The 23935-nt window shown below is 38.6% G+C and overlaps 1 protein-coding gene across 1 annotated transcript in view; it reads left to right on the top strand.

Annotated features, from left to right (window-relative positions):
• The window catches only part of FRRS1 (ferric chelate reductase 1), a 45795-nt gene that overhangs the window by 3441 nt on the left and 18419 nt on the right, over window positions 1–23935 (top strand). The window contains exons 2-8 of the mRNA XM_013047184.2: window positions 5572–5767; window positions 6673–6809; window positions 7884–7978; window positions 9089–9236; window positions 13891–14073; window positions 22457–22555; window positions 23781–23928. Coding sequence (XP_012902638.1) covers window positions 5572–5767; window positions 6673–6809; window positions 7884–7978; window positions 9089–9236; window positions 13891–14073; window positions 22457–22555; window positions 23781–23928 — 1006 coding nt within the window. The remainder of the gene's footprint in view (window positions 1–5571; window positions 5768–6672; window positions 6810–7883; window positions 7979–9088; window positions 9237–13890; window positions 14074–22456; window positions 22556–23780; window positions 23929–23935) is intronic.

Below are 23935 nucleotides of genomic sequence, written 5' to 3'. Positions count from 1 at the left end.
TTGGAGTGATGATGGAATGGAAAGTAACAGATGTAATAGAATGGAGAGCAGAAGAGAGATGCAAAAGGGATAGGTAGAAGGCTAGTGGAAGAATCTGCAGAACTGGTTTGGAAACTGGGGTCTTAAAGAGTGTTTGGGCTCAAGTCTTGAGAATACAGGGTTTCGAGTATTGCTGACCAGTAATGTGTTGACAGGCCACCATTAGAATAGGGAAGTCAGTTGTAAGAGCTAGTCTGGAGGGAAAAATGATAATTTCATTGCAGACAAATTAAGCTTATTGTCATCCAAACTGAAATCTCTATAGAACTGGAAATTTGAATGAAAGCATTATGGAGATGTGGGGTGGGGCATTTGGAGAATTGGGAGATATTCTACGGATGAAAACTGAGGCTAGGGAAGTGATGATGAGCTGGCAGAGAAACATAGGGGAAAGGTTAAAAGTCTTGGGAATGGATATGTTCATGTATGAGGCATAAAGAGGAACCAGACTTAATTACAATATTTTTACAATAACTATTTCTAACATTTGACCTCAGATCTAGGTAGACTATCCTTTAACAGCCCCCAAAAGTCCATGCCCACTTTTTTTTTTTTTCCACCTTTGGTTCTTTTATTGCTCCTGTTCAAATTGTGTACCCTCGGAGCCCCTTTTCCTCCATAATGCCTTGTTTACAATTACTATGTCAACGTTAAAGGTCTGATCTGAAGTTATGGATGGCTTATTGGTTAAAACCTCTGAAGTCAGATCAGAGACCATACTTTTCACCATTCATTTGCTGTGCTTCTGATAAATGTCTTAATCAGTGCCCTGGTTTACAGTGGCAACAGTTACACCCCTCACACTTTCCTGGATTGTTTTGAGGAGTACATGCCAAATCGTTGACATGATGTCTGACATGTTGTAAGCCCTTGGTAATTGTTAGCTCTTCTTATTTTCTCTTTGTACCTCTAGATATCTACAATGAAATACAATTTTTTCCTATTCTGCTCCTGTGTGATCTTAGACCATAGTTTCTATAAACTACATGAGCTTCAGTGTCCACATAGCAAAAAAGCAAACAAACCAACCAGACTCCTCCCCCCAAAACCCAAAAAAACCTTTGTTTGTTTTTTTCCAAGGATTAGAGTTCATTTCTGTGAAGCACCTACTGTGATGAGTAGAATGAATTCAATAAATAGTATCATTTATTTATTATTATTATTACTTTTAAAGATTTTATTTATTTATTTGATAGAGAGAGATCACAAGTAGACAGAGAGGCAGGCAGAGAGAGAGAAAGAGGGAAGCAGTCTCCCTGCTGAACAGAGAGCCTGACTCGGGACTCAATCCCAGGACCCTGAGATCATGACCTGAGCCGAAGGCAGAGGCTTAACCTGCTGAGCCACCCAGGTGCCCTAAATAGTATTATTTAAATGATAGATTAATGGCATTTGCTTTTGTTTCATCTTTTAGTTTTGCATCTTTAGAGAAGGTGCCATTCCACCAAAATTGTACCTAATTTTGTTTTGAGGGTTATTGAGAGGGCCATGTGGAACGATCCAGATGAAAGCTCTCTATCATGTAATAAGATTTTTGCTTCCAGCCTTTTTTTCAGAGATGAATAAAGAAGATGAAAACATTGCTTGCTGAGGATGCTGTGATTAGGGGAATCAGGATTAGATTGTAGAGTTCCCCACTACTTTTTCTTTAGTGGTTTTCCTCTACCTTTCCTTTACTTTTTCTTGCTTTTACTTAAACTCGAAATTCTTTTTCAGAATTCTTTTCAACCATGTTAAGTTGTGAGACCTGACAGATCTCAGATTGGTGTTCAGTGTGCCAATTTTGGTGCCTCTCTGTTTTTTAGAACCATTTCTGAAAATGTCATAACTCCAATTGTTAATTAAAAAAAAATCTTTTTTTCTCTTTGCTCCTGCTGTGCAAATGGAGTCTGAAACATTTTTATCTGAGGAAGTGGCAATACTTGACCTATTTTTCATTTTCTCTATAATTTGAGATTCTACTTTCAAAGCCAATTTTTGATGTAGAACTTTCTGTGAAGATAAAGCAAATTGCTGGAAAGAAGGGGAGCACATTTTCTGAAATATTTCAGAAGGCTTGAACAAATTAAATGCAGATGAAAGAAATATATGAAAATCTCACTTGTCTAACCACAACAGTGTTTGGAGGAAATTAGCACATACTGGTGATAAGGAACTTTAATAGTGATAATAAATAATGGCAGTTACCATTTATTGACATCTTGATGTTTTTAGGCATCAAACTAGTTGTTTTAATGTCCATTCTCTCAGGAGCTTTAGTTGTATGACAGATCTCTACATTGCTTTTTAGACTCCTAGACTCAATGTTTTGTTCTTTGTTTTTGTGTTTGTTTTTTATTTTTTAAATTTTATTTATTTCTTTTTTTTTTAATTTTTTAAAGATTTTATTTATTTATTTGACAGACAGATTACAAGTAGGCAGAGAGGCAGGCAGAGAGAGAGGAGGAAGCAGGCTTCCTGCTGAGCAGAGAGCCCGATGTGGGGCTTGATCCCAGGACTCAGAGATCATGACCTGAGCTGAAGGCAGAGGTTTTAACCCACTGAGCCACTCAGGTGCCCCTAAATTTTATTTCTTTTAAAGATTTTATTTATTTATTTGACAGAGATCAGGATTGACACAATAAAAAGACATTAAATTACTAATTTAAAAGAAATTCTTAACAGACTCCTTATTCTAATGAATTTCTTAACCTAAATGTTTTCCAATTGGATTCTTCTTATTTTGTCTGAATTTTATCTTTGCTTTAATTAAATATACTGTCTTGATTCATATCACTTGCCTCTGTGGTCCACAATCACAATACTAATTAAATATTCATGCAAGTGCAAGAATTTGGTATTTAAATTAAAAAGGGTACATTTGTTTTGAAGTTTTATCTTTGTGTGGGATGTGTGTAGAACATGGTATAAGCCGTTAGCATTCTTTATTACTAAATGCCTGTTTTTCTGGCAGGAAGGAAAACTATGTAAATATCACGTTTGGGAATATTTCAGTTAGAGAATCAGAATAGATTCTCTTTTAATTTTTTAAACTAATCAGTCTATCTTTGTCCTGGGATGACAAAATGCAAATTATGATACTTTTATTTTCTATATTGTACTCACCACCGAATCCACTGTCAAATGTGAATATAAAAACTTTAAAGAATCATACAAAATTGGTGTGTTTTTCAGTGCTTGAAGACCTCATAAATGAATATAATACAGTTCATTATCCATATTACATAATTTTAACTTAAATGTCTCATGAATAACTCCTTATTCTCTTTCATAACTGTGCAGTCAGTTGGCATAAGTTGGCTAATGAAAGTATTTGAAAAAAGGCTGTTTCTTAAATCATTAACTGGAAAATCATCAGTAACCATTGTAATGCAAATAGAGCTTCACCCTAAAGGGTCAGCATCTAACCAAGGACAGAGAAATTGCTGGTTTACTTCCCTCCCTCACCTTGTTTGTTACATTTTCCTCATGATTGACAGGTGGTGGGCCTTGGTCACTTCCCTTTCCCAGTTTACACATCTTGCTTTGATCATTCCTGATATCCTTTCCTAATTGGCTCTCTTTCTTTTTTTTATTATTTTTTTAATTTTTAAAATTTTTATTATTTTTTAAAATGTGTTATTTATTTGAGAGAAAGTGAGAGTGAGAGAGATCACAGAGAGGGAGAGGGAGAAGCGACTTCCTACAGAGCAGAGAGGCAGGGCTCCATCCCAGCACCCCGCGATCAGGACCTGAGCCAAAAGCAGACCTTTAACCGATTGAGCCATCCAGGCACGCCCCCACCCTTGACTTTCTTAAAACCATAATGTTAGGCATGAAGATGATCCTGAATTTATTCTGGTTCATTTGTTATATTTCACAAATGAAGACGCTGAGACAGAGATTAAGTAACTGTATTGACGTCATTCAGCTGCACAGTGCATAGCAGAGACTGGAAATCATGTCTTGTTTCTGCTTTCACCGGACAGGAAGTCAGTGCCAAGTAATTATTTGCTAAACTGGGCTGACTTTTCCCCTATACCATCCTTTAGTTGAGTGGCGCATTACTGCATTTAATCTTCATGATAATTTGGCTAAGTTCACTTGGTTAAAACTGTGACCTTGATTCTCTCCAGCAGATCTTGCCTGGTCCTCAAATTAGGTCTGCCCCTGACTAAAGCACACGAATGTCATCTTTGAATAGAAAAATTCCCGTACCGCTCCATTCTTTTGTATATGTTTAAGACAGTTAATTCCAAAATGTTGTTTCCTATAGTAATTAACCATTTCCAAATTTACCTTTTTCTTATGACCCTAGAAATTTTGTGCTTCTCTTATGTTATACATTTTTTTTTCAGATGCTTTTGATTTATTTGTTCTTTTTGTTCATCCTTAAATGGGAAAAACTCTACCTAGATTTGATGTTTGAGAAAAGATAGAGGAGTATGTGGTACCATTGGATCCTATGCTATCTGCTTGATAGCAACTGGTGGAAAGTGCAGGGCTGGTTGAAATATGTAGGCCCCACCGTAATTTCTGGTGTCCAGCAGGAATTCCTTAGTTTAGTGCTGGTTCAGTATGGGGTTTGTAATTTATGTGATGACGAAAGAGTAATGTACTCGAGTGATTCTAAGGGTGCTTTTATTTTGTCCCTTTCCATCTTTGTGGAGGAGAATGAGCTGCTTCGTGGATTCTGCCCATTTGTAGCCTCTCCACAGTTGACTTTTCTTGACGGCTATGTAACATGTCCCTGCCATCTTTCTCTAGCCTTGTTATATGCAGTGATTAGAAGGTTCTGAATATATGAACGAAGTAAAGTGATTGCTGTAGGCCACAAGAGGGTGGGACTGACATAAAGTAGCTGGTTTTCTGTTTAGGTAGATGGTAAGAGGCGGAGAAGAATATTGCTTGGACTGACCATTGTGTTTCTTAATTCAGAAGTACCCGGGCTGTGGGTAATAGAAATACTGTTTCTTGCAGTTGGTTCTCTGTTATCCTCAGTTTTCAGTATAGCAAATTAAATCATCCACCCTGTCATGATTAATTTAATGGGAAATTGGGAGAAGTCATATCAGAGACCTATTTAGGTGATGGTATTTAAATCTGAAGAAACATTTCTTACTTATTCTTCAAGCTTCCTAGGATAAAGTAGGATAGAACCTTTTGCTTTTAGTAGACTGGTTTATTATTACAAATCATGCTAACCAAAGCTAACATTAATTATCTTTGTCAGACTTTGGGTTGTGTCTTTATTTCTTTGTATCTTCATTTTATTAAATCAACTTGAGAGGAGGGTATTAGTTTCCTAATTTTTCAGGTAAGCAAGTGGAGGCATAAACGTGATTTGGTTAAGGTCTCATAACTGGTCATTGGTAGAGCCAAGATGCAAATCCAGTCACACTTCACATATCATTCTTTTTATTACATACTTCTTAAAATATGGTTAGCTGTCTGTTGAAAGCAAGCAGCCATCTACAATTACTATTCTGTGGTATGAAAGCTTTATATTTTAATTATGTATGAAAATAATGTGCTTTTAATCTTCTTTTTGAGATGGCAGTTCTTGGATTTACCCTTGGTACCTTCGTGTTTGTGCTGCTCATTAGTTCTGTGGCTAATTATCCCACTGGAAAAGTAGGAAGGTCATGCCATGGAATGGTTCCTGAACACGGCCACACGGCACGCCCCGATCCTATTCACAACATTTCAGTGAGTCAAGTGACATTCAGACCAGGAGATCAGATTGAAGGTACTGTGCTGGGATGAACTATTTGCGTTTTGAGTTTCACTCTTTTCCTGTACATCAAATCTGTATTACTGAGGGATTTATACAGTTTCATTTAAATCTGTTCACCTGTTTTCTGTAAGATGCCACCGTCTCATACTTTCTATAAGATACCACTGTCTCATACTCATTTTGCATTTAACTACTACTAATGACTAAATTATCTAAGTGGTATATCTCCTCCCCAGTCAGAGAAGATTTTAAGTACGCTTTTATCATAGGTTAATAGATCTTTTTTAACAGTGCTATTGACTCAGAAGAAGAGGAAAATAAATTTTCTTTTGTCTGGTTTAAGGTGTAATAAACCCTTACTCTTCTTGGTACAGTGTAAACTCTTCTGTTTTTCTAATTATTCTGGTGAAATAAATGTAGGCTGACTTAAAGGTGTGTCTATAGCAGTGTTTTACAAACTATTTTCTGCAATTCTAGAAATGCGAAATATTAACAAACTTTGACAAAAAGAGTGTATGGAAAAATAAGTTTGGAACCCTATGTATTATATATCATGTACTTTGGAGAGTTTTGTCTTACACGTAGGATGTGAAAGGCTTTGCAAGTTTTCAGTAAAGAGACAAGTATTTACTTTCAGTCAGCATTTTTCAAACCAGTTTGGCCCCGTGGACCGCTCCCTGACCGTCACCTACCACTCCTTCCCCTGCCTGTAGAGTGGCTATTGACATCTCACAGAGTGGATGTCCAGTGGAACACAGTTTAGAACTTCTTCGTCTGTAGGATAGTTTCTACCATTTTCTCACCTGGTGCAGTTTTGTATATGTACGCCAGATTCAAACTGTGAGTGCCTCCTCTGAACAGTTTCCTTGTGGGGATGTTGCTAAGACTCTTGAACTATCTTTTCATTTGTTTCTCAGTTACCTTGTCAGGACAACCTTTTAGAGGCTTTCTTTTAGAAGCACGGGCTGCTGAGGATTTGAGTGGCCCTCCTATTGGCTCCTTCACATTGATTGACAGTCAAGTGTCACAGCTTCTGACCTGTGAAGATGTACAGGTTTGTGTTATGTTTGAAATCTGTCGGTTTTCCGAGGTCCTTTTCACTACAGCATGGTGGTTGTAAGACACACAATGACATTACCCATGTATTGCAGACATCTAAACAGATTCACACTGATCAAGCTTTCTCTCTCATTTTCCTATCTGCAATATATTTTTACACATCAGCGTCCTAGAAAAGGCATTAGCTTGAAGAGTTTTGATATTTTATGTAGTATTGACTCTTACTATATTGGTTATAAAGGGTGTTAGTATTGAAGATGGGATTCTAGAGTGGAACAGAGGTCTAATTTTTGTCATTCATTCCTTCATTTAATAAGCATTTATTATGCCAGGAACTGTTCTGGTGCAAAGAGATATGGGGATGAGCAAGACTTATTCTTGTTCTTTGAAGAGCTCAGAGCATTACACATAGGGAGAACATACGAACATAGGATGTATGATACAAAAGTAGAACGTAAGGGTATAGGACAGATACGCAAGGAGAACACGTAAGACTTAGCTTAGAAATGCACAGGATAGGTAGGAAGCGAGGCAGGGAAAGTCACACACAGGCTGCAGGAAATTGAGAGAGAGCTCCTTGGGAGGAGGTAGTCTCCACACCCGGCCTCAAAGAATGAGTAGGAATTTTCCAGGTGAATGAAAGTGGGAAATGAGATTGTTCAAGGGAAAGGAATCCCTAAAATATAATATATGTATGTGGAGGCAGGACTTTTTTCCTTTGATGACTTTTCTGCATTCTCTTTGTATTAATTAATGGAAGGAATATAAATTTATAGTATAAATGAAATAAGGAGCAGGCTCTATATAACGTTAGTGTACCCAGTGTTCATAACCCTCTGCAGTTCTTAAATTTCCATCGACTCTACTTTATTCCCAGAGCTGGCTACCAATCTGGTGTCCATTAGCCGACATGTATTTGTTGAGTTCCTGAGTCCCTCTTCTGAATGAAACTGTCTTTACCAGGGTGTTAGCATCACACAGTGATAGATTACTTTGCAAAATGATAGTAGTTCCAGCCATGCTCAAATATTGAGTGGCTGAATGGTCTTTCTTTTCTATTTTACTTCAGGGATATGCTGTGAGTCACACAAGTTCATCCAAGAAAACAAAAATTAAAGTCTATTGGAATGCTCCAAGCAATGCTCCGAATCACGTAAAGTTTCTGTGAGTAGGAGGGCTTACAAATGTGCAACTAGTAAAATTGAAACAGTAATGGTCTGGATCATTTTTGATACCTTTTGGACATTTACCTGTACAGGAGAGGTTTGCTGTAGTAATGACACCACCTTAACAAGACAAGTAGTCTTTTACTTTTTTGCTTGTTTTTTTTTTTTTTCCTAGCACAGGACCTGGAACCTAATAGGCACTTAATAGACATTTGTTGAATGAGTGAAGTATTGCAATGCCTTAACACTAAGAGGCATCAATTACTACTTGAGTCTATGTATAGTGTACAGACTATTACATTTTTTTTGATTTTCTCTTGTCTTAATATGAGAATATGAAAAAAAAATCCTGAAGTTTGGGTGACTTTTTTTTTAGTGTTACAACTTGCAGATTAGATTGTCAGAAAAGTAAGATGGTGCATGCCCTCAGAATAATGAAATTCAGTAGAATTAGAAGTCCTTCCCCCTTCTATCTGCAAGGGTAAGTGGAATGTCATAAAGCAGTGTAATGATTCCTTAGTGGTGTTAGAGACATATATTTTAAGGAGAATTACTCTCCTAGCATGTCTCTGTTTTTTGTTCTACTTGGTACACAGGTCCCAGCACACAGTAACACAGCTTTGCCCTGTCTGTTGTGTGGAATGTGGAAAGGGACTGTGACTCCAGTAAGAGCTGATGGTCACCTATGTAGCATTCTCCCTGTATTTCCCTGCTACACCTGCTCTGTGGAATAGTTTGAATAGTGCACTCTGAAATAGGTAGTGACAGTAGTATGTTCTTTATGTGTCAGGGAGTAGAAATCTGTGCAGTTTAGTTCTTAGTTCTGCATTCAGGACTGCTGTATGTCCAAAGAACAGACAAGGGAGAGAGGAGAAGAGAAGAAAAGAAAGCTCAAGAGCGAGCAAGAGACCAAGGGCAGTAAAAGTTCACTTAGTGATGAGGTGGAAGAGTCATAGAGTTTCACACTAAACTAGTAGTACTATTAGGTAGTATTAAGTTGGGTGTCCCTACTTTACTCCTTTTTTTTTTCCCTATTTTTTTTTTTTCAGTTTGATTATGATGGGCCACAATCAGGGTTCTGTTTGATCTCATTTGTACTGCATTTCAGAGTCACAGTTGTTGAGAAGTATAAAATCTACTGGGTGAAGATTCCTGGTCCTGTAATTTCACAACCTAACGCACTGCCTTTTACCACACCGGAAGCTACAGTAGCCCCTTTGTCGACATTACCTCCGGTCTCCCATCTAACCAAATCAGTAAGTGACCTTTTTATGGTTTCGACAAATGCAGTCTGTAATAATGGTATCATTAGGGACTGTGGTTCTTGGTTGGCGAAGCGTATAGAGAAGTAGCTGTACTGGGTTGTGGTAGCAAGTTTTTGGGACTTCCGCAGGCCATCTGCAGGATATCTTCATGGTAACATTATGACTTGGAGGTCAGAATAAAGACAGTGCCAGACCCTGCATGTTCGAGGTGTGGATCTGATATCACTCAGAGTCTCTTCTGCCAAATAGCAAATGTGGAGAGGAAGATTAAAGCTTGGGCTAAATTTAGACAGGATTTGGAGGAGAATCTTGAAATAGCGATGGAACTCTTGGATCCAATTTCATGAAGGCCAATGAGTACTGGGGGATTCTCTGTGCTGAGCTACAGAAACTCTTCACAAACCCCTCAGGCAGAATTCCATTCAGGCCCCCTGGTTCAGAAGAATGATGACGGAAGAAAACATATTTGGTAAAGGATAATGCATATGGGAAACATTAGGAAAGTTTCACTGAAAGAAATTCTGATGTTAGACTTACTAATTCAGAAGTCCGTTAAATGAAAAATGTCTTAGAGCTGGTGATTACTGTTGAAAGAAAAAGCTTGGGCTGATTCCCAACTTGTCTACTTTATGTGTGACTTTGGACAAGCTATTTAATTCTCAAGAGGTCAGTTTCTTTACCTAAGAAATGAGAAATCATAATATCTAGCTCTTAGTATCATTATGAGAATTAAAGTAATGAATGTAAGATTTCTAACTGATTTGCACTTAATAGAAATTCTGTAAATATTAGTTCCTTTTTTCTTTTCCTTCTCTTTTTAAAAATCTTTTTATAGCTCTTTGTTCTTGTAGAGAAGACTGAGTAAAGCACTTGTGCTCCTGTGTAATGTCTCACTTTGTTTCCCTTCTACATTTTGCAGTATATGATGATTTTATTTGACTACATTATTATGAATTTTACACCTTTTAAAAAAAGATTTTATTTATTTATTTGACAGAGAGAGCTCACAAATAGAGAGGGAGGCAGAGAGAAAGGGGGAAAAGCAGGCTCCCACCGAGCAGAGAGCCCAATGTGGGGCTCGATCCCAGGACCCTGGGACCATGACCTGAGCCGAAGGCAGAGGCCTAACCCACTGAGCCACCCAGGTGCCCTGAATTTTACACTTTTGACCATACAATTAGATCTTTTATTTGCACTAGTTCTGTTTACTTAGCCTTTTTTTTTTTTTTAAGATTTTATTTTTAAGTAATCTCCATGACCAGTGTGGGTATTGAACTTACAACCCTGAGACCAAGAGTTGCACTGCACACTCCATTGATTGAACCAGCCAGGCACCCCTCAGTTTAATTAATCTTAATGTTTAGTTTCAAAGCTGCTTTAGGGTAGTAAATGGCCATTTTGGACCTGAGCTTCCTGGTAGGAATCTACTGATAGAATTATCTTTCCATATATTCACATAAAAGGCATTTGTTCTCGGAGCCTTTATGGTATCTCTGCACCAGATTTGTAATCCTGATTTTAGAAAGGCAGAGTCACGAGATTATAGCATTTGTAGAGCTAGAAGAGACCTCAGGGTTCAGTCTCTGTTGTGTAGTTGGAGGATGCAAGAGAGACAGGCAGTAAGTTCTTTAGCAAATGTGATGAATTGAAGGGGAGAGCAGTGATCAAAACCCAAGTTTGGTAGTGGCTTGCTCTTTCCACTCAGTGACTTTTCTTTAAGTTCCTGTGAAATAATAAGAAATATATATATTGGTCTCTGCTGTGTTTCCTGCTAATATTTGGCCATTGACCCCAGTACCTGATACAGAGCTCCTAATCCCTTGTAATTTGCTGAGTGATAGGGATACCTTTTGTTCTAATGAGGTAACTCTGGGTGGGCTCCTGGATGGGGGCAGGTCTCCAGAAAGACCAGCCCATGCCTTTCTACCCCACTCCTTATTTTCCAGAGTTGAGAGGTGGGCTGAAAATTGAGTCAACAATCCATCATGCCTCCATGATGAAGCCTGTATAAAAATCCCAAAAGTATGGGGTTCAGAGAGCTCCCAGGTTGCTGAACACATGGAAGTGCTGTAAGGGTGGTACCTTGGAGAGGGTGTGGAAGCTCCATGCCCCTTTCCACATTCCTTGCCCTGTGTGCCTTTTCCATCTGACTGTTCCTGGGGTTTCATCCTTTAATAATACACTTGATGCACCTGGGTGGCTCACTTGTTAAGCATCAGACCCTTGATTCTGGTGCAGGTCATGATCTTAGGTTGATCCAGCCCCACATGGGCTTTGTACTCAGCAAGCAGCCTGCTTGAGCCCCTCCCTCAGCCCCTTTTCCTGCTTATGTGTGTTCTGTCTCTCTTTCACTCTGTTTCTAAATAAATAAATAAAATCTTAAAAAAGAAATATCACACTGGTAATCTAGTAGGAAAGCTGTGTTCCTGAGTTCTGTGAGCTATCCTAGTACATTATCAGACTCGAGGAGTGGGTCATGGGAACCTCCAGTCCTCTCCAGTGGGAACCTGGAACTTGTGATTGGCCTCTGAAGTGAGTAATCTTCTGGGACTGAGCCCCCAACTTGTAGGATTGAACACTAACTTCAGGTAGATTGTGTCAGAATGGAATTGCAATGTGGGACCACGATTAGTGTCCACAGAGAATTGCAGAATTGGTTAATGTGGGAAAACCCGCTACACATTTGGTGGCCAGAAGTATTGGTAGAGTAGAAGAAATGAGAAGTTTTTTTTTGATACAGTTCCCATTAGATCTAGTTACACAGTGTTTAACCCACAGAATGGGAGAAGATATTTGCAAATGACACTATAGACAAAGGGCTGATATCCAAGATCTATAAAGAACTCTTCAAATTTAACACCTAAAAAACCAGATAATCACGTCAAAGAATGGGCAGAAGACATGAACAAACAGTGCTCCAAAGAAGACAAAACAAATGGCTAACAGACACATGAAAAAGTGTTCATATCATTAGTCATCAGGGAAAATCAAATCAAAACCTCATTGAGATACCACCTTATACCAGTTAGAATGGCCAAAATAAACAAGAGAGTAAACAACATGTGTTGGAGAGGATGTGGAGAAAGGGGAAACCCTCTTACACTATTGGTGGGAGTGCAAGTTGGTGCAGCCACTTTGGAAAACTGTGGAGATTCCTTAAGAAATTAAAATTAGAGCTTCCCTATGGCCCTGTGATTGCACAGCTGGGTATTTATCCCAGAGACACAGTGAAAAGAAGGGCCTTCTGTACCCCAGTGTTCATAGCAGCCATGGCCATAGTCATCAAACTGTGGAAAGAGCTAAGATGCCCTTCAACAGATGAATGCATAAAGAAGATATATGGTCCTTACACAGTGAAGTATTATGCCTCCATCAGAAAGGATGAATATCCAACTTTTGTATCAACGTGGATGGGACTGAAGGAGATTATGCTGAGTGAAATAAGTCAAGCAGAGAAAGTAAATTATCATGTGATTTCACTTATTTGTATGTAATGTCCTCCATTATGAGAAGGAAAGGAAAAGTGAATTGGGGTAAATCGGAGGGGGAGATGAACCATGAGAAACTATGGACTCTGAGAAACAAACTGAGGGCTTTCGAATGGAGGGGAGATGGGTTAGCCTGGTGATGGGTATTAAGGAGGGCATGTATTGGGGCACCTGGGTGGCTCAGTGGGTTAAGCCGCTGCCTTCAGCTCAGGTCATGATCTCAGGGTCCTGGGATCGAGTCCCGTATCGGGCTCTCTGCTCAGCGGGGAGCCTGCTTCCCTCTCTCTCTGCCTGCCTCTCTGTCTACTTGTGAGCTCTCTCTGTCAAATAAATAAATAAAATCTTTAAAAAAAAAAAGGAGGGCATGTATTGTATAGTGCACTGGGTGTGGTCGATAAACTGAATCTTGGAACACTGAAAAAATTAAAGAAAAAAAAAACTCTTCTGAAATATACCCTCACAGCACCTTTTCACAAGATGACTGTACATTTGCTCTGTCAGATTGTACAGCTGACATTTTTTCATAATATTTCTCTTTTTTGCTATAACAAGGAGCTCTAAATTAAGTCATTGTAGGTTGTTCATGCTTCTTCTCCACTTAATTGTTATTACTATTATTTAGAGTGGTGGTATATATAGGAGTAACCATTTTTTCTAATACTGTTTTAATATCCAATTTGAACCTGAATTCTAGAAGCAGAGTCCAGGATCTAAATATAAAAACTTGCTAAGAGTTTGTCTGTTTGCTTTTTAGAAGTGCATTCTAAAAACTCAAGGATACACTTTAGGCAAGAGTCAGTGTGAACCTAAATATTCTTTAAAATGTTTTTCAAAATTTGCTAAAAACTTCACTCCAGAACTTAATTAATGTGAAATATTTTGTGTATTAAAGTCCTTTTAGTACTCTTCACATTATAGTCCAACTAATGTTGTGTCTTCCAGGTTTCAATTAAAATTAATTAAGTTTAAAAGTTCACAACCTAACTACTGCTCTGATCATTTCTAATTTGGATTGTGTCTTTTGTCTCCTACTTTGAATCTCTATTATGAAAAGATACTTTTGTGAAAATTTGTGCTTCAAGTAGTGGCTCTTTTATCATGGTGAAATGAACTGCCTTGTCAGTAATTAAGACTTTTTCTCCCTGTCATTTTTCTAGTTCAGTGCCTCAGATTGTGGGAACAAGAAGTTCTGTGTTAGGAGTCCTGTGAACTGTGACCCAGAGAAGGAGCACGCCTGTTTCTTCCTGTCCTTCACACGAGATGACCAGTCAGTGGTGGTTGAAATGAGTGGGCCCAGTAAAGGCTATTTATCCTTTGCGCTTTCTCATGACAGATGGATGGTTTGTATCCCTCACTTACGTAAGTGATCACGAAAGAGGGAGGCTAATCAACGGCGGTGGACTTGTTTGTTCCATGGTCAAATGATCATACTTAAAATGGGGAGGGGGAGGGGGAGGGCAAGACACAGTAACTTAGAGGAGATGCTGACTTAAACACTTTTTAAGGTATATCGTGTTTATAACAGTTGTGCAATTATATAGCTCGAAGAACAGTCCATCCTACGGAGAGTTCAGAAAATTGCTCTATAGCCGGTGGACTTGCCCCTGTATCTTTCTGTCTGTCTCTGTGATAAAAGCAGGAAGTGCGGTTAAGAAAAGTTGCTGTGCATAAAAGTCTTACGTTGTTTGTGATGCTTTTCCAACACTCATTGTTTTCTCCAATGGCCAGCAACCACAGCGTGAGTTGCTGCCTCAGTGTCTCCATTTTGGTAGTCATCGATCGGTACATATCCCGGAGAATGACACCTGCTGTGTCCAGGCATAAATACACCTTCACTGGAGGCTCCTTTGTCAGATCTAGGGAAGGCAGCATTTGTGTTTTTTTTTTTTTTTTTTTAAGATTTTATTCATTTATTTCACAGGCAGAGCACAAGGCAGAGAGGCAGGCAGAGAGAGAGAGGAGGAAACAGACTCCCTGCCGAGCAGAGAGTCCGATGCAGGGCTCCATCTCAGGACCCTGGGATCTTGACCTGAGCCAAAGGCAGAAGCTTTAACCCACTGAACCACCCAGGCGTCCGGGCAGCATTTGTTTTGAGCTGATTCTCCCTCTCCCCTGGTAGTGCTGGCTGGATGGAATAGTTCTGTAGATGGCAGCCTTGTGCCACGGTGTGGAAGAGCAGAGTGCTGCCAAGGCATCCTGATCTCCCCGAGGGAAGGCCAGAAAGTGTGGGCCAGGACACGTTCGAGTCCTGTTCAAAGCAGAGTTGGCAGGAGGTCAGGGATGACTACAAATGGAGAAAGCCTTTTACTTCCATGTTAGCAAAGTCAACAGGGTCTTTCCTGTCCGGTTTTAAACTTAACATCACTTCTTTAGGAAATCCTATTTCAAAAAAAGAAAGGAATGCTGAGATTCTGTACTAGAAGAACTAATATTTCCCTAAAAGTGTACTCTGATCATATTGGTCCTTGTAGGTTGCTTGGAAGTTTTGCAGGAAGCCAGGGGTAAAAAATTACGCCAAGGTATTTTACTATATGTGTCTGCATATGACCTAGATGTTTTACGATATAGTCCTTGAATGCTCCCATTATTCTCTTTCATTAGGCAAAATGTATACCTTAAACTTAGGAGAGATAAGATATGTCATATGCTTTTATTTTTTATTATTTTTTTAGAGAGGGGAGGGACAGTGGGATAGGGAAAGAAAGAATCTTAAGTATCTCCATGCCTAGTGCAGAGCCCGAAGCGAGGCTCTTATCTTATGACCCCAAGATCATGACTGAGCTGAAATCAAGAGTCGGGCGCTTAAACGTCTGAGCCACCCAGGTGCCCCAGATACATCATATGCTTTTAAAAATAACATATAAGAAATTAAAACTCTTTCTTTTTTAAAGTTGTTTGTTGGGGGGCGCCTGGGTGGCTCAGTGGGTTAAAGCCTCTGCCTTCAGCTCAGGTCATGATCTCAGGGTCCTGGGATCGAGCCCCGCGTTGGGCTTTCTGCTTGGTAGGGAGCCTGCTTCCCCCTCTCTCTGCCTGCCTCTCTGCCTACTTGTGACCTCTCTCTCTGTCAAATAAAAAAAAAACCAAAAAACCAAAAAACCTTGTTTTTTGGGAAGTTTTATACTTGATTGAATGATGTTACAATAGTTCCAAAACATTTTCCCCATTTCCCTGTGTAACTGTCATCAGACCTATAGCATTTTTTTTTTTTTAAAGATTTTATTTATTTATTTGACAGACAGAGATTACAAGTAGAGAGAGGGACGGAGGTGGGGGGAAGCAGGCTCACTGCTGAGCAGAGAGCCTGATGTGGTGCTCAGTCCCAGGACCCTGAGATCATGACCTGAGCCGAAGGCAGAGGCTTTAACCCACTGAGCCACCCAGGTGCCCCAGAGCTATAGCATATTCTTTTGGGTATTTGCAGTTCTGGCCAAAATGAACCAGGTTTGGCACCTAAGGTAGATGACGAGACTGGATTAAAAATAAAATGGAACTACACAGCAATAAGAAAAGAAGGTGGTAGTGCTTGTTGTGTGAATGGGATGGAACTGGTTATGATGGAAATTCTGAAGATGGGCCCCCCAAGGATTGATTAACAATGGTGGTCTTGTTGGAAATTAGTGTCTAGCTTCATCTCTAACAGACAGTGCTCATTTAGAAATGTGCTCCAGTCCCTTAACTAAAAAACAGTCACTTTAGACCCAAACTTTATGCAGCAGTATATTCATATTTTTCTTTCTCTGGTCACAGAAAGTCTGTCAGCGAGAGGAAAAGACACTACTGCTCCTCTGGGCGTGGTGATGAGGAGCCCATAAGTAGACCAGTTGTTTCTTTTCTAAGTTGTAGGCATAGATGGCACAAAAGCATTTGTCTTTAATTCAAGATATATTTATCTTACTTAGAAATCTTATGTTTCTAGTATAGTACTCATCAAAAAATGTTTATAAAAAAGACTTAATTATGCAGGTGCCGTTGATTTACAGAGCAATCTTACTTAATGATTAAAATCATCTGTACACCTGTTTGCCTAAATTGAGTGAAATAAATCATCCTCAGAAAATATTTTTAAAGTAGTTATTTCTATTTTTGGCTATTTAGAAAATTTTAGGATATTTTTATGATCTGCTCTTTCTTTTCAGTACCTAATATAAATTTAAATACAAAGGTATCTGATGCTATGAATATTAGCTCAATGTTACCTTTTTCAGTTTTACTTGTAAATTAATGATAACAATTGTTTTGTTATTAGGCTTTGCCATTAAAATTGATGAAGAGTATAATTTTCCATATTTTTGCTAACAATGACTTGATAATGTCTGAATTTTAACTACATTTCAAAGCACACACATATTCCCTATCTCAGATACTTTATTAAATGATATAAAGTACATAAATAATACTGTATATTCTTGATATATTTTTTCCCAAACTATTTGAAAGTTGAGTTATAGATATATCATGACATTTTATCTTTGGAATTTTTAGCAAGTATCTCCTAAGAACAAGGATGTGCTCCTATAATTACCATATCTTGATCACATTGAGAAAACTTAACAATGATATAATAATTATATGCAATATAGTCTATATTCCAAATGCTTCAGTTGTCCCCATACAGTCTTTTATAGCTATTTTTTTTAAATATTTTTATTTATTTGACAGACAAGCAGGCAGAGAGGCAGGCAGAGACAGAGAGAGGAGGAAGCAGGCTCCCTGCTGAGCAGAGAGCCCGATGCGGGGCTCGATCCCAGGACCCTAGGATCATGACCTGAGCTGAAGGCAGAGGCTTTAACCCACTGAGCTATCCAGGTGCCCCTTTATAGCTATTAAAAAAAAAATTTCTGACCCAAGATCCAATATATAATACTATATATTAGCTTCTTTTGCCTTCCTTCTCCTGCCCAGTGTCACCTTGCTCTGTACATAATTTCTTTCTTTTATTTTTTTTTAGATTTTATTTATTTATTTGACAGACAGAGATCCCAAGTAGGCAGAGAGAGAGGAGGAAGCAGGCTCCCCGCTGAGCAGAGAGCCTAATGTGGGGCTCCATCCCAGGACTCCGGGATCATGATCTGAGCCGAAGGCAGAGGCTTTACCCCACTGAGCCACCCAGGCACCCCTGTACATAATTTCTTAATGTTCAGTTCTAGAATGTTCCCAATTCTGGCCTCTATTGTACTTCAGATTGGAATTTCCAGTGGCCAGCTGATCTTGTCCTGATGAATGTTCCTGGATGACACTAACCGTCATCTGTAAAACTGAACTTAATATATTCCCTCCTCATATTTCTTGTGTCCCCCATTCTTGGTGATCAAAACTAGTAGTAAAAAAACAGTTACCATTATTGATTCCTTGCTTCTTTTCAGATACTGTCCTGGGCAATTTATAGACTCTCATTCATTGCTGCCGCCGTCGTCTTTGTGTTCAGGGAATTTGGTTGTGACTTAGAGTCTTTCCTTTTATTCACAGCTATAAAGCTGTTTTTTAAAAACAAATTCTGACCCAAGAGCCAGTCATTTATCACTCAATACCTTTAATTGTTACATCTCTTTCATCTGTTATCCTGATTGTTTTCTAGATTTTTTTTAGTCTAATTCTGTAGAATGTCCCACAGTTTGTACAGTAGATTCAGGTTCAGGTTTTTGGCACAGTACTACCTAAGGGGGTTGTTTCTATCTCAGTGCATCATATCAAGAGATGTGTAATGTCTGATTATTCCATTATTGGTGATTCTGTGTTTCATCACTCGTATCTGTCAGATATTTCCATTGTGAAGGCGTATTTTCTCTTTTTAATTAGTAAGTCATCTGTGAGGTGATACTTTGATGGTGAATATTCTGTTCCTCAATAACATTTTACCAAATGATTTTAGCATCTATTGATGTTCCTTTCCTGAAACAGGTTTTACATTTGTGGTTGCAAAATGGTGATTTTCTAATTTATTTATTAGCTGGCATTCTTCTAAAAAGAAGAGCATTCTTGGCATCCACCCTTCACTTTTTGTGAAACAGTATGGACTGATGAATTCCTTCGGTCTGTTGTGTTATGGTTTATCATCATCATTCTTCTTTTAGATGCTCATATTGACCCAAATGTGGCTCCTTCAAGCTGTGTGTGTGTTGCTGTTTTTTTTTTTTTTTAAATGCCCTTTGATGTGTCTCCATTAGTTTTTTGGTGTGGGTTTGTTTTTTGGTGTAACAAAATGTCCATTCATCTTATGCTGTTATGCATTTTCATTTCTCAAAGGAGGTCTGTTCTCTGTTATAGGAATAATGTTTAGAAGTCAAGATTTGGGTGCTAGTGTGTTCATTGCTTTTAACCTTCGAGATACTTTTGATTCTGTCTTTGACATACTTCTTCATTCTCTTTTTTGCATTGTCACTATCTCTGACTTGGCTTACACTTTTATTGTCATTTCCAGACCATCACAGTGGCCTCTCACTAGTTTTTAGCAGTTTTATTCCATGTCATCTTTTTTTTTTTCCTCCACATGTCATCTTTTAACAGTCACTGTTGTTTTCTTCCTGAGCTTCCATGGAGATCATCTCAATCCTATCCCCAGAAACTTTGGTGAGCCTTTAGTAGTTATAGGAAAAATTTTTTTGTTTTGTTCTTTTTTTCATTAGCTTGGCTTTCAAAACTCTTCAAGGTCCATGTTGGAATTTCCAGGCTTACCATGTATATCTTTTTGGCTAACGTAATTACCTGTTTCCTAAAAGTTTCACATATTTTTTTGTTTCTATGTATTTGGTTCTGGAAGTTCCTCCATTTAGAAAACTTTTCCTTTAATCTCAGCTCTACCTTATCCACGTGTATTTTTTATTCTCTAAGGCCTACATAATTATAATCTTTTCTGATAACTTTTTTTCCAGTCTTTTGGCTCTACATGATTTGTGCTTCCGTGGTACTTTGTCTAAACCTGTTTTATCATAATTCACATACTATTGTAACTATCTCTTCCATTAAAATGTAGTCTTTGGTTATAAGAACAATGTAGTCATCTTTACTTTTCCCACAATATCCACACCATTATTTTCTGAACAGAATACGTTCTAAATGCTTGGTTCAAGAGGAATAAATGGGAGAAAGAGGATCTGTCTGATTCAGAAACTTGGTGGAACTTCTTCCATGTGTGCTTCCCTGCTCCAAACTTGGGGTTTTTAGAATTGCCTGGAGCCCAGGGTTACAAAAGCACTTTTCATACTCTTCGCTGTAGAGTAGAGAGAACTGAGAGTACTTCTCCTTCCCCAACATTCTCTCCAGTATTGGAGAGTACTTTCTGCAGTGAGTTAGTATGGCAGTTGGCCCATCATCATTTTGCCTCAAAATCAACCATTTTGTTAAAAGCAAAATTTGTTTTAAATAAAAGAAGAGTTTGTATACCTCAGAGATGATAGTCTAGAAAATACGCCATTGTTTGTTTAAATTAGAGATCTGTGAACTTTTCCTGTAGAGGTCCAGGTAGTAACTACTTTAGAATTTGTGGGCATCTGGTCTGTGTTTTAAATACTCATCTCTGTGTGGTAGCACTGAAACAGCAAAAGACAATCCATAAATTAATAGGTGTGGCTGTGTTCCAATAAAACTTCATTTGTGGGGGCGCCTGGGTGGCTCAGTGGGTTGAGTCTCTGCCTTTGGCTCAGGTCATGATCTCAGGGTCCTGGGATCGGGCCCCGCATCAGGCTCTCTGCTCAGCAGGGAGCCTGCTTTCCCCTTGCTCTCTGCCTGCCTCTCTGCCCACTTGTGATCTCTCTCTCTCTGTCAAAACAAAATAAAACAAAACAAAAAACTTCATTTTTGGACACTGAAATTTGGATTTCATGTATTTTGACTCATCATGATATATTCTTCTATTTAACAAATGGTTTAGATATGTAAACGTCCTTCTTAGCCTGTGGGGTCTACCAGAACAGGCTTCAGACCGAATCTGGTCTGTATGCCATAGTTTGTTGATTGCTGGTTTAGATCACCATGACTCTTTGAGGTGGGCTAATTCTGATTTGAATAGAAGGTGTGTAACAGTGAATAATTGGTTTGTTAAGGTTATGAACTTGGGAGTTCTCAAAAGTGGAACTTTAAAAAAAAATTAAAATATGTTAGAATATCATTGGGATTCACAGCAAAGTTTATTTTAAGTTGTCAGTCGTGGCTTTGTTTAAGGAGTTTAGTGACTACTGCAACATATGAAAGATCTTGTTATATAGTTTACAGAGAATGGTTTAGAATAGGTGAAAGAACCAGAACCATACACAGTAAAGTGCAGATTATTTCTTTGTACCATCATTTAAATGTATTTTGAAGATTCAGTCTGTCCTCTGATAGTCACTTTAAGCTCTAAATTTAGAGCTAAGGAATATTGGAGACTAAAGGGTAGATAAGAATTAGACTGACAAAAAAGTGCTCCTTGAATTCAGACAAGTTGGTTTTAATATGTAGTAGTAAATCTCTTGAGTGTGGACAGTATTAGTAGTATCTGATTACAGTGTCTTCATCTTAAAAGTTACTGCCCCCTTGGGGGCGCCTGGGTGGCTCAGTGGGTTAAGCTGCTGCCTTCGGCTTGGGTCATGATCTCAGGGTCCTGGGATAGAGCCCCGCATCGGGCTCTCTGCTCCGCAGGGAGCCTGCTTCCTCTTCTCTGCCTGCCTCTCTGCCTGCCTCTCTGCCTGCTTGTCATCTCTCTCTGTCGAATAAATAAATAAAATCTTAAAAAAAAAAAAAGTTACTGCCCCAAACCCAATGTCGTGCAGTGTATTTATAGTTATGAAAATTTGTAAACACAGATACTTATTTACAAACAATGTTCATAATAAATTCAGTGAAAAAAGGTAACAGAACTGAGTATTTTTCTATTTGGGGTGAAAAGATGGGTATAATTACAAATAGGTTTGGATGAATGTACATGAAAGCTTTGACAGTCCTGTTTGAGTTTATGGGCATATAATAAACATGTTATTTTAATCTATTTTTACATTGAAATTATGTTGCTTTTGAATTATAACAAGTTTTTTTATTTGAATAATATGTAATTGACACACGATGTTACATTAGTTTCAGGTGTACAATGTAGCGACTGGACAGTTGTTTTTTTTTTTTTTAAGATTTTACTCATGTATTTATTTGACAGAGAGAGAGATCACAAGTATGCAGAGAGGCAGGCAGAGAGAGAGAGGGAAGCAGGCTCCCCGCTGAGCACAGAGTCTGATGTGGGGCTCGATCGCAGGGCCCTGAGAACATAACCTGAGCTGAAGGCAGAGGCTTAACCCACTGAGCGATTGGACATTTTTAAACATCATGTTATGCGCATCACAAGTATAGCTACTATCTGTTACCATACAACGCTGTTATAATACAATTGACTGTATCCCTGTGCTCTACCTTTTATTCCCACGACTTTACTCATTCCATAGCTGAAAGCCTCCATCTCCCACAGCCTCTCGCCCATTTGCCCATCCGTCACCCTCCTCCCCTCTGGCAACCATCAGGGTTGTTCCCTGTATTTATCAGTCTGTTTCTGTTCTTTGTTTGTTTATTCATCATAGCAAAATTATTTTAAAGTTATAAACTGGACAGCCAGTTCTTGGAATTCATAGTATCATTTAAGACTGAATCTGTAAATGATGTTTTAAAAGCATCCAACACCATTTGATTTGATTTCATTAGGGGGTGCTTTTTAAAAACAAAATGTTGACATTCCTTTGAATTTTTCTCCTGTGCAAACGTTTTCAGGGTGATGATGATGCTTATTTGTGTATTCGTGAAGATCAGACTGTACACATACAACCTTCCCATGTGATGGGGCGAAGTCACCCTGTGATGGACTCCAGGGTAGGTGTGAAAATTCTGGGACCCTCCACCTGGTTTGTCTGCCTTTTGGCTAGGTGGCCAACAGTGGCAGAACTGTGCTGCAAGATAGCTCAGTTAGCAGAGAGCCAGAGAAGGAGTCTGGCAGCAGGCTTCCTTTCTTATAATACTCTGGGAGAAACTTTTCTATGCTTTATTTTATTTTAAAAATAGTATGTAAAAATATAAATTGTATTATTATAGTTATAGGTTTAATGTATTATTAATATCATATCATTTATATTTAACATCATATATTAAAGTATATATCTTATTTTTCTCTAAATTAATAAAATTATATTTTAGGTATACAACATGATGTTTTGATACACATATACAGAGCAAAATGATTACCACAGTTGTGTCCTCACAGACTTAACTCTTTTTTGTGGTGAGAGCACCTGAAATTTATTTACTTAGCAACTTTCCAGTATACAATACAGTATTACTAAATACAGTCATCATGCTGTACGTTAGATCTCTAGACTTATTCATCCTACGTAACTGCAACTTTGTTCCCTTTGACCACTATCTCCCCTTTTCTACACTTTGGAAAAGCACCAGATAAGTTTCTCTTGTAGCAAAAGATGAATTCTTGCCTATGTCACCTAAATCCTTTTTTCACATCTTAGAAAAGAGTATATTTCTCGTCCAGTGAGAAAGAAAAGCGTGTAGGGCAGGGACCGGTTCAGTGCCTTGGTCAGTTGTCTTCTGTGCCTCTTCTTGGCATCTGTGCCACCGGTATTTCTGGTAGAGAAGTGTCCCTTTCCACGTGGTGGTTGGCAAGCACATGAGCTCTGACAGAGCAGTAGCTGTCGCCTAATGACTTCACACTCTCTGTAGAGCTTTCCCCAGGGCTTGGGACTTCTCCCTTGTTGCATATTACTTCCTAATTGTTTCTTCAGTGTTTTGATTTTGTGTCTGTGGCCAGACGGGGTTAGTGCATCTGCCAAAGTTTCTAACCTGGGTAGAGGACTTGTGGGGTTCCAATTCAATGTAAAAAATATTTTTGCCAAGTTGGGGATAAAGTCAAACTAGGAGAAAATGTTTCTTATACTCCTCAGAGAGGAAGTAGGAAAACAACAATACAGCAGACAAAACATGCACAAAGGATCTTAGGGAAAGGATATCCAGCAGGTCAGGTCGATCATATTTTAGTTTTAGCAAATCTGTGGGAAGTGCTGAGAAGACCCATTGTGTATGTTTGTAGGACACTCTTGAGGATCTGGCTTGGAGGCTGGCGGATGGTGTTATGCAGTGTTCTTTCAGAAGAAACATTACCCTTCCTGGGGCTAAGAATAGATTTGATCTAAACACAAGCTACTACATATTTCTAGCAGATGGTGCAGCTGACAATGGTACGTA

Source organism: Mustela putorius, unplaced genomic scaffold (genome assembly GCF_011764305.1).
Source record: "Mustela putorius furo isolate JIRA1106 unplaced genomic scaffold, ASM1176430v1.1 tig00003853_pilon_pilon_pilon, whole genome shotgun sequence".
In the NCBI taxonomy this organism is placed as follows: domain Eukaryota; kingdom Metazoa; phylum Chordata; class Mammalia; order Carnivora; family Mustelidae; genus Mustela; species Mustela putorius.
This window is presented reverse-complemented; position numbering and strand designations above follow the sequence as displayed.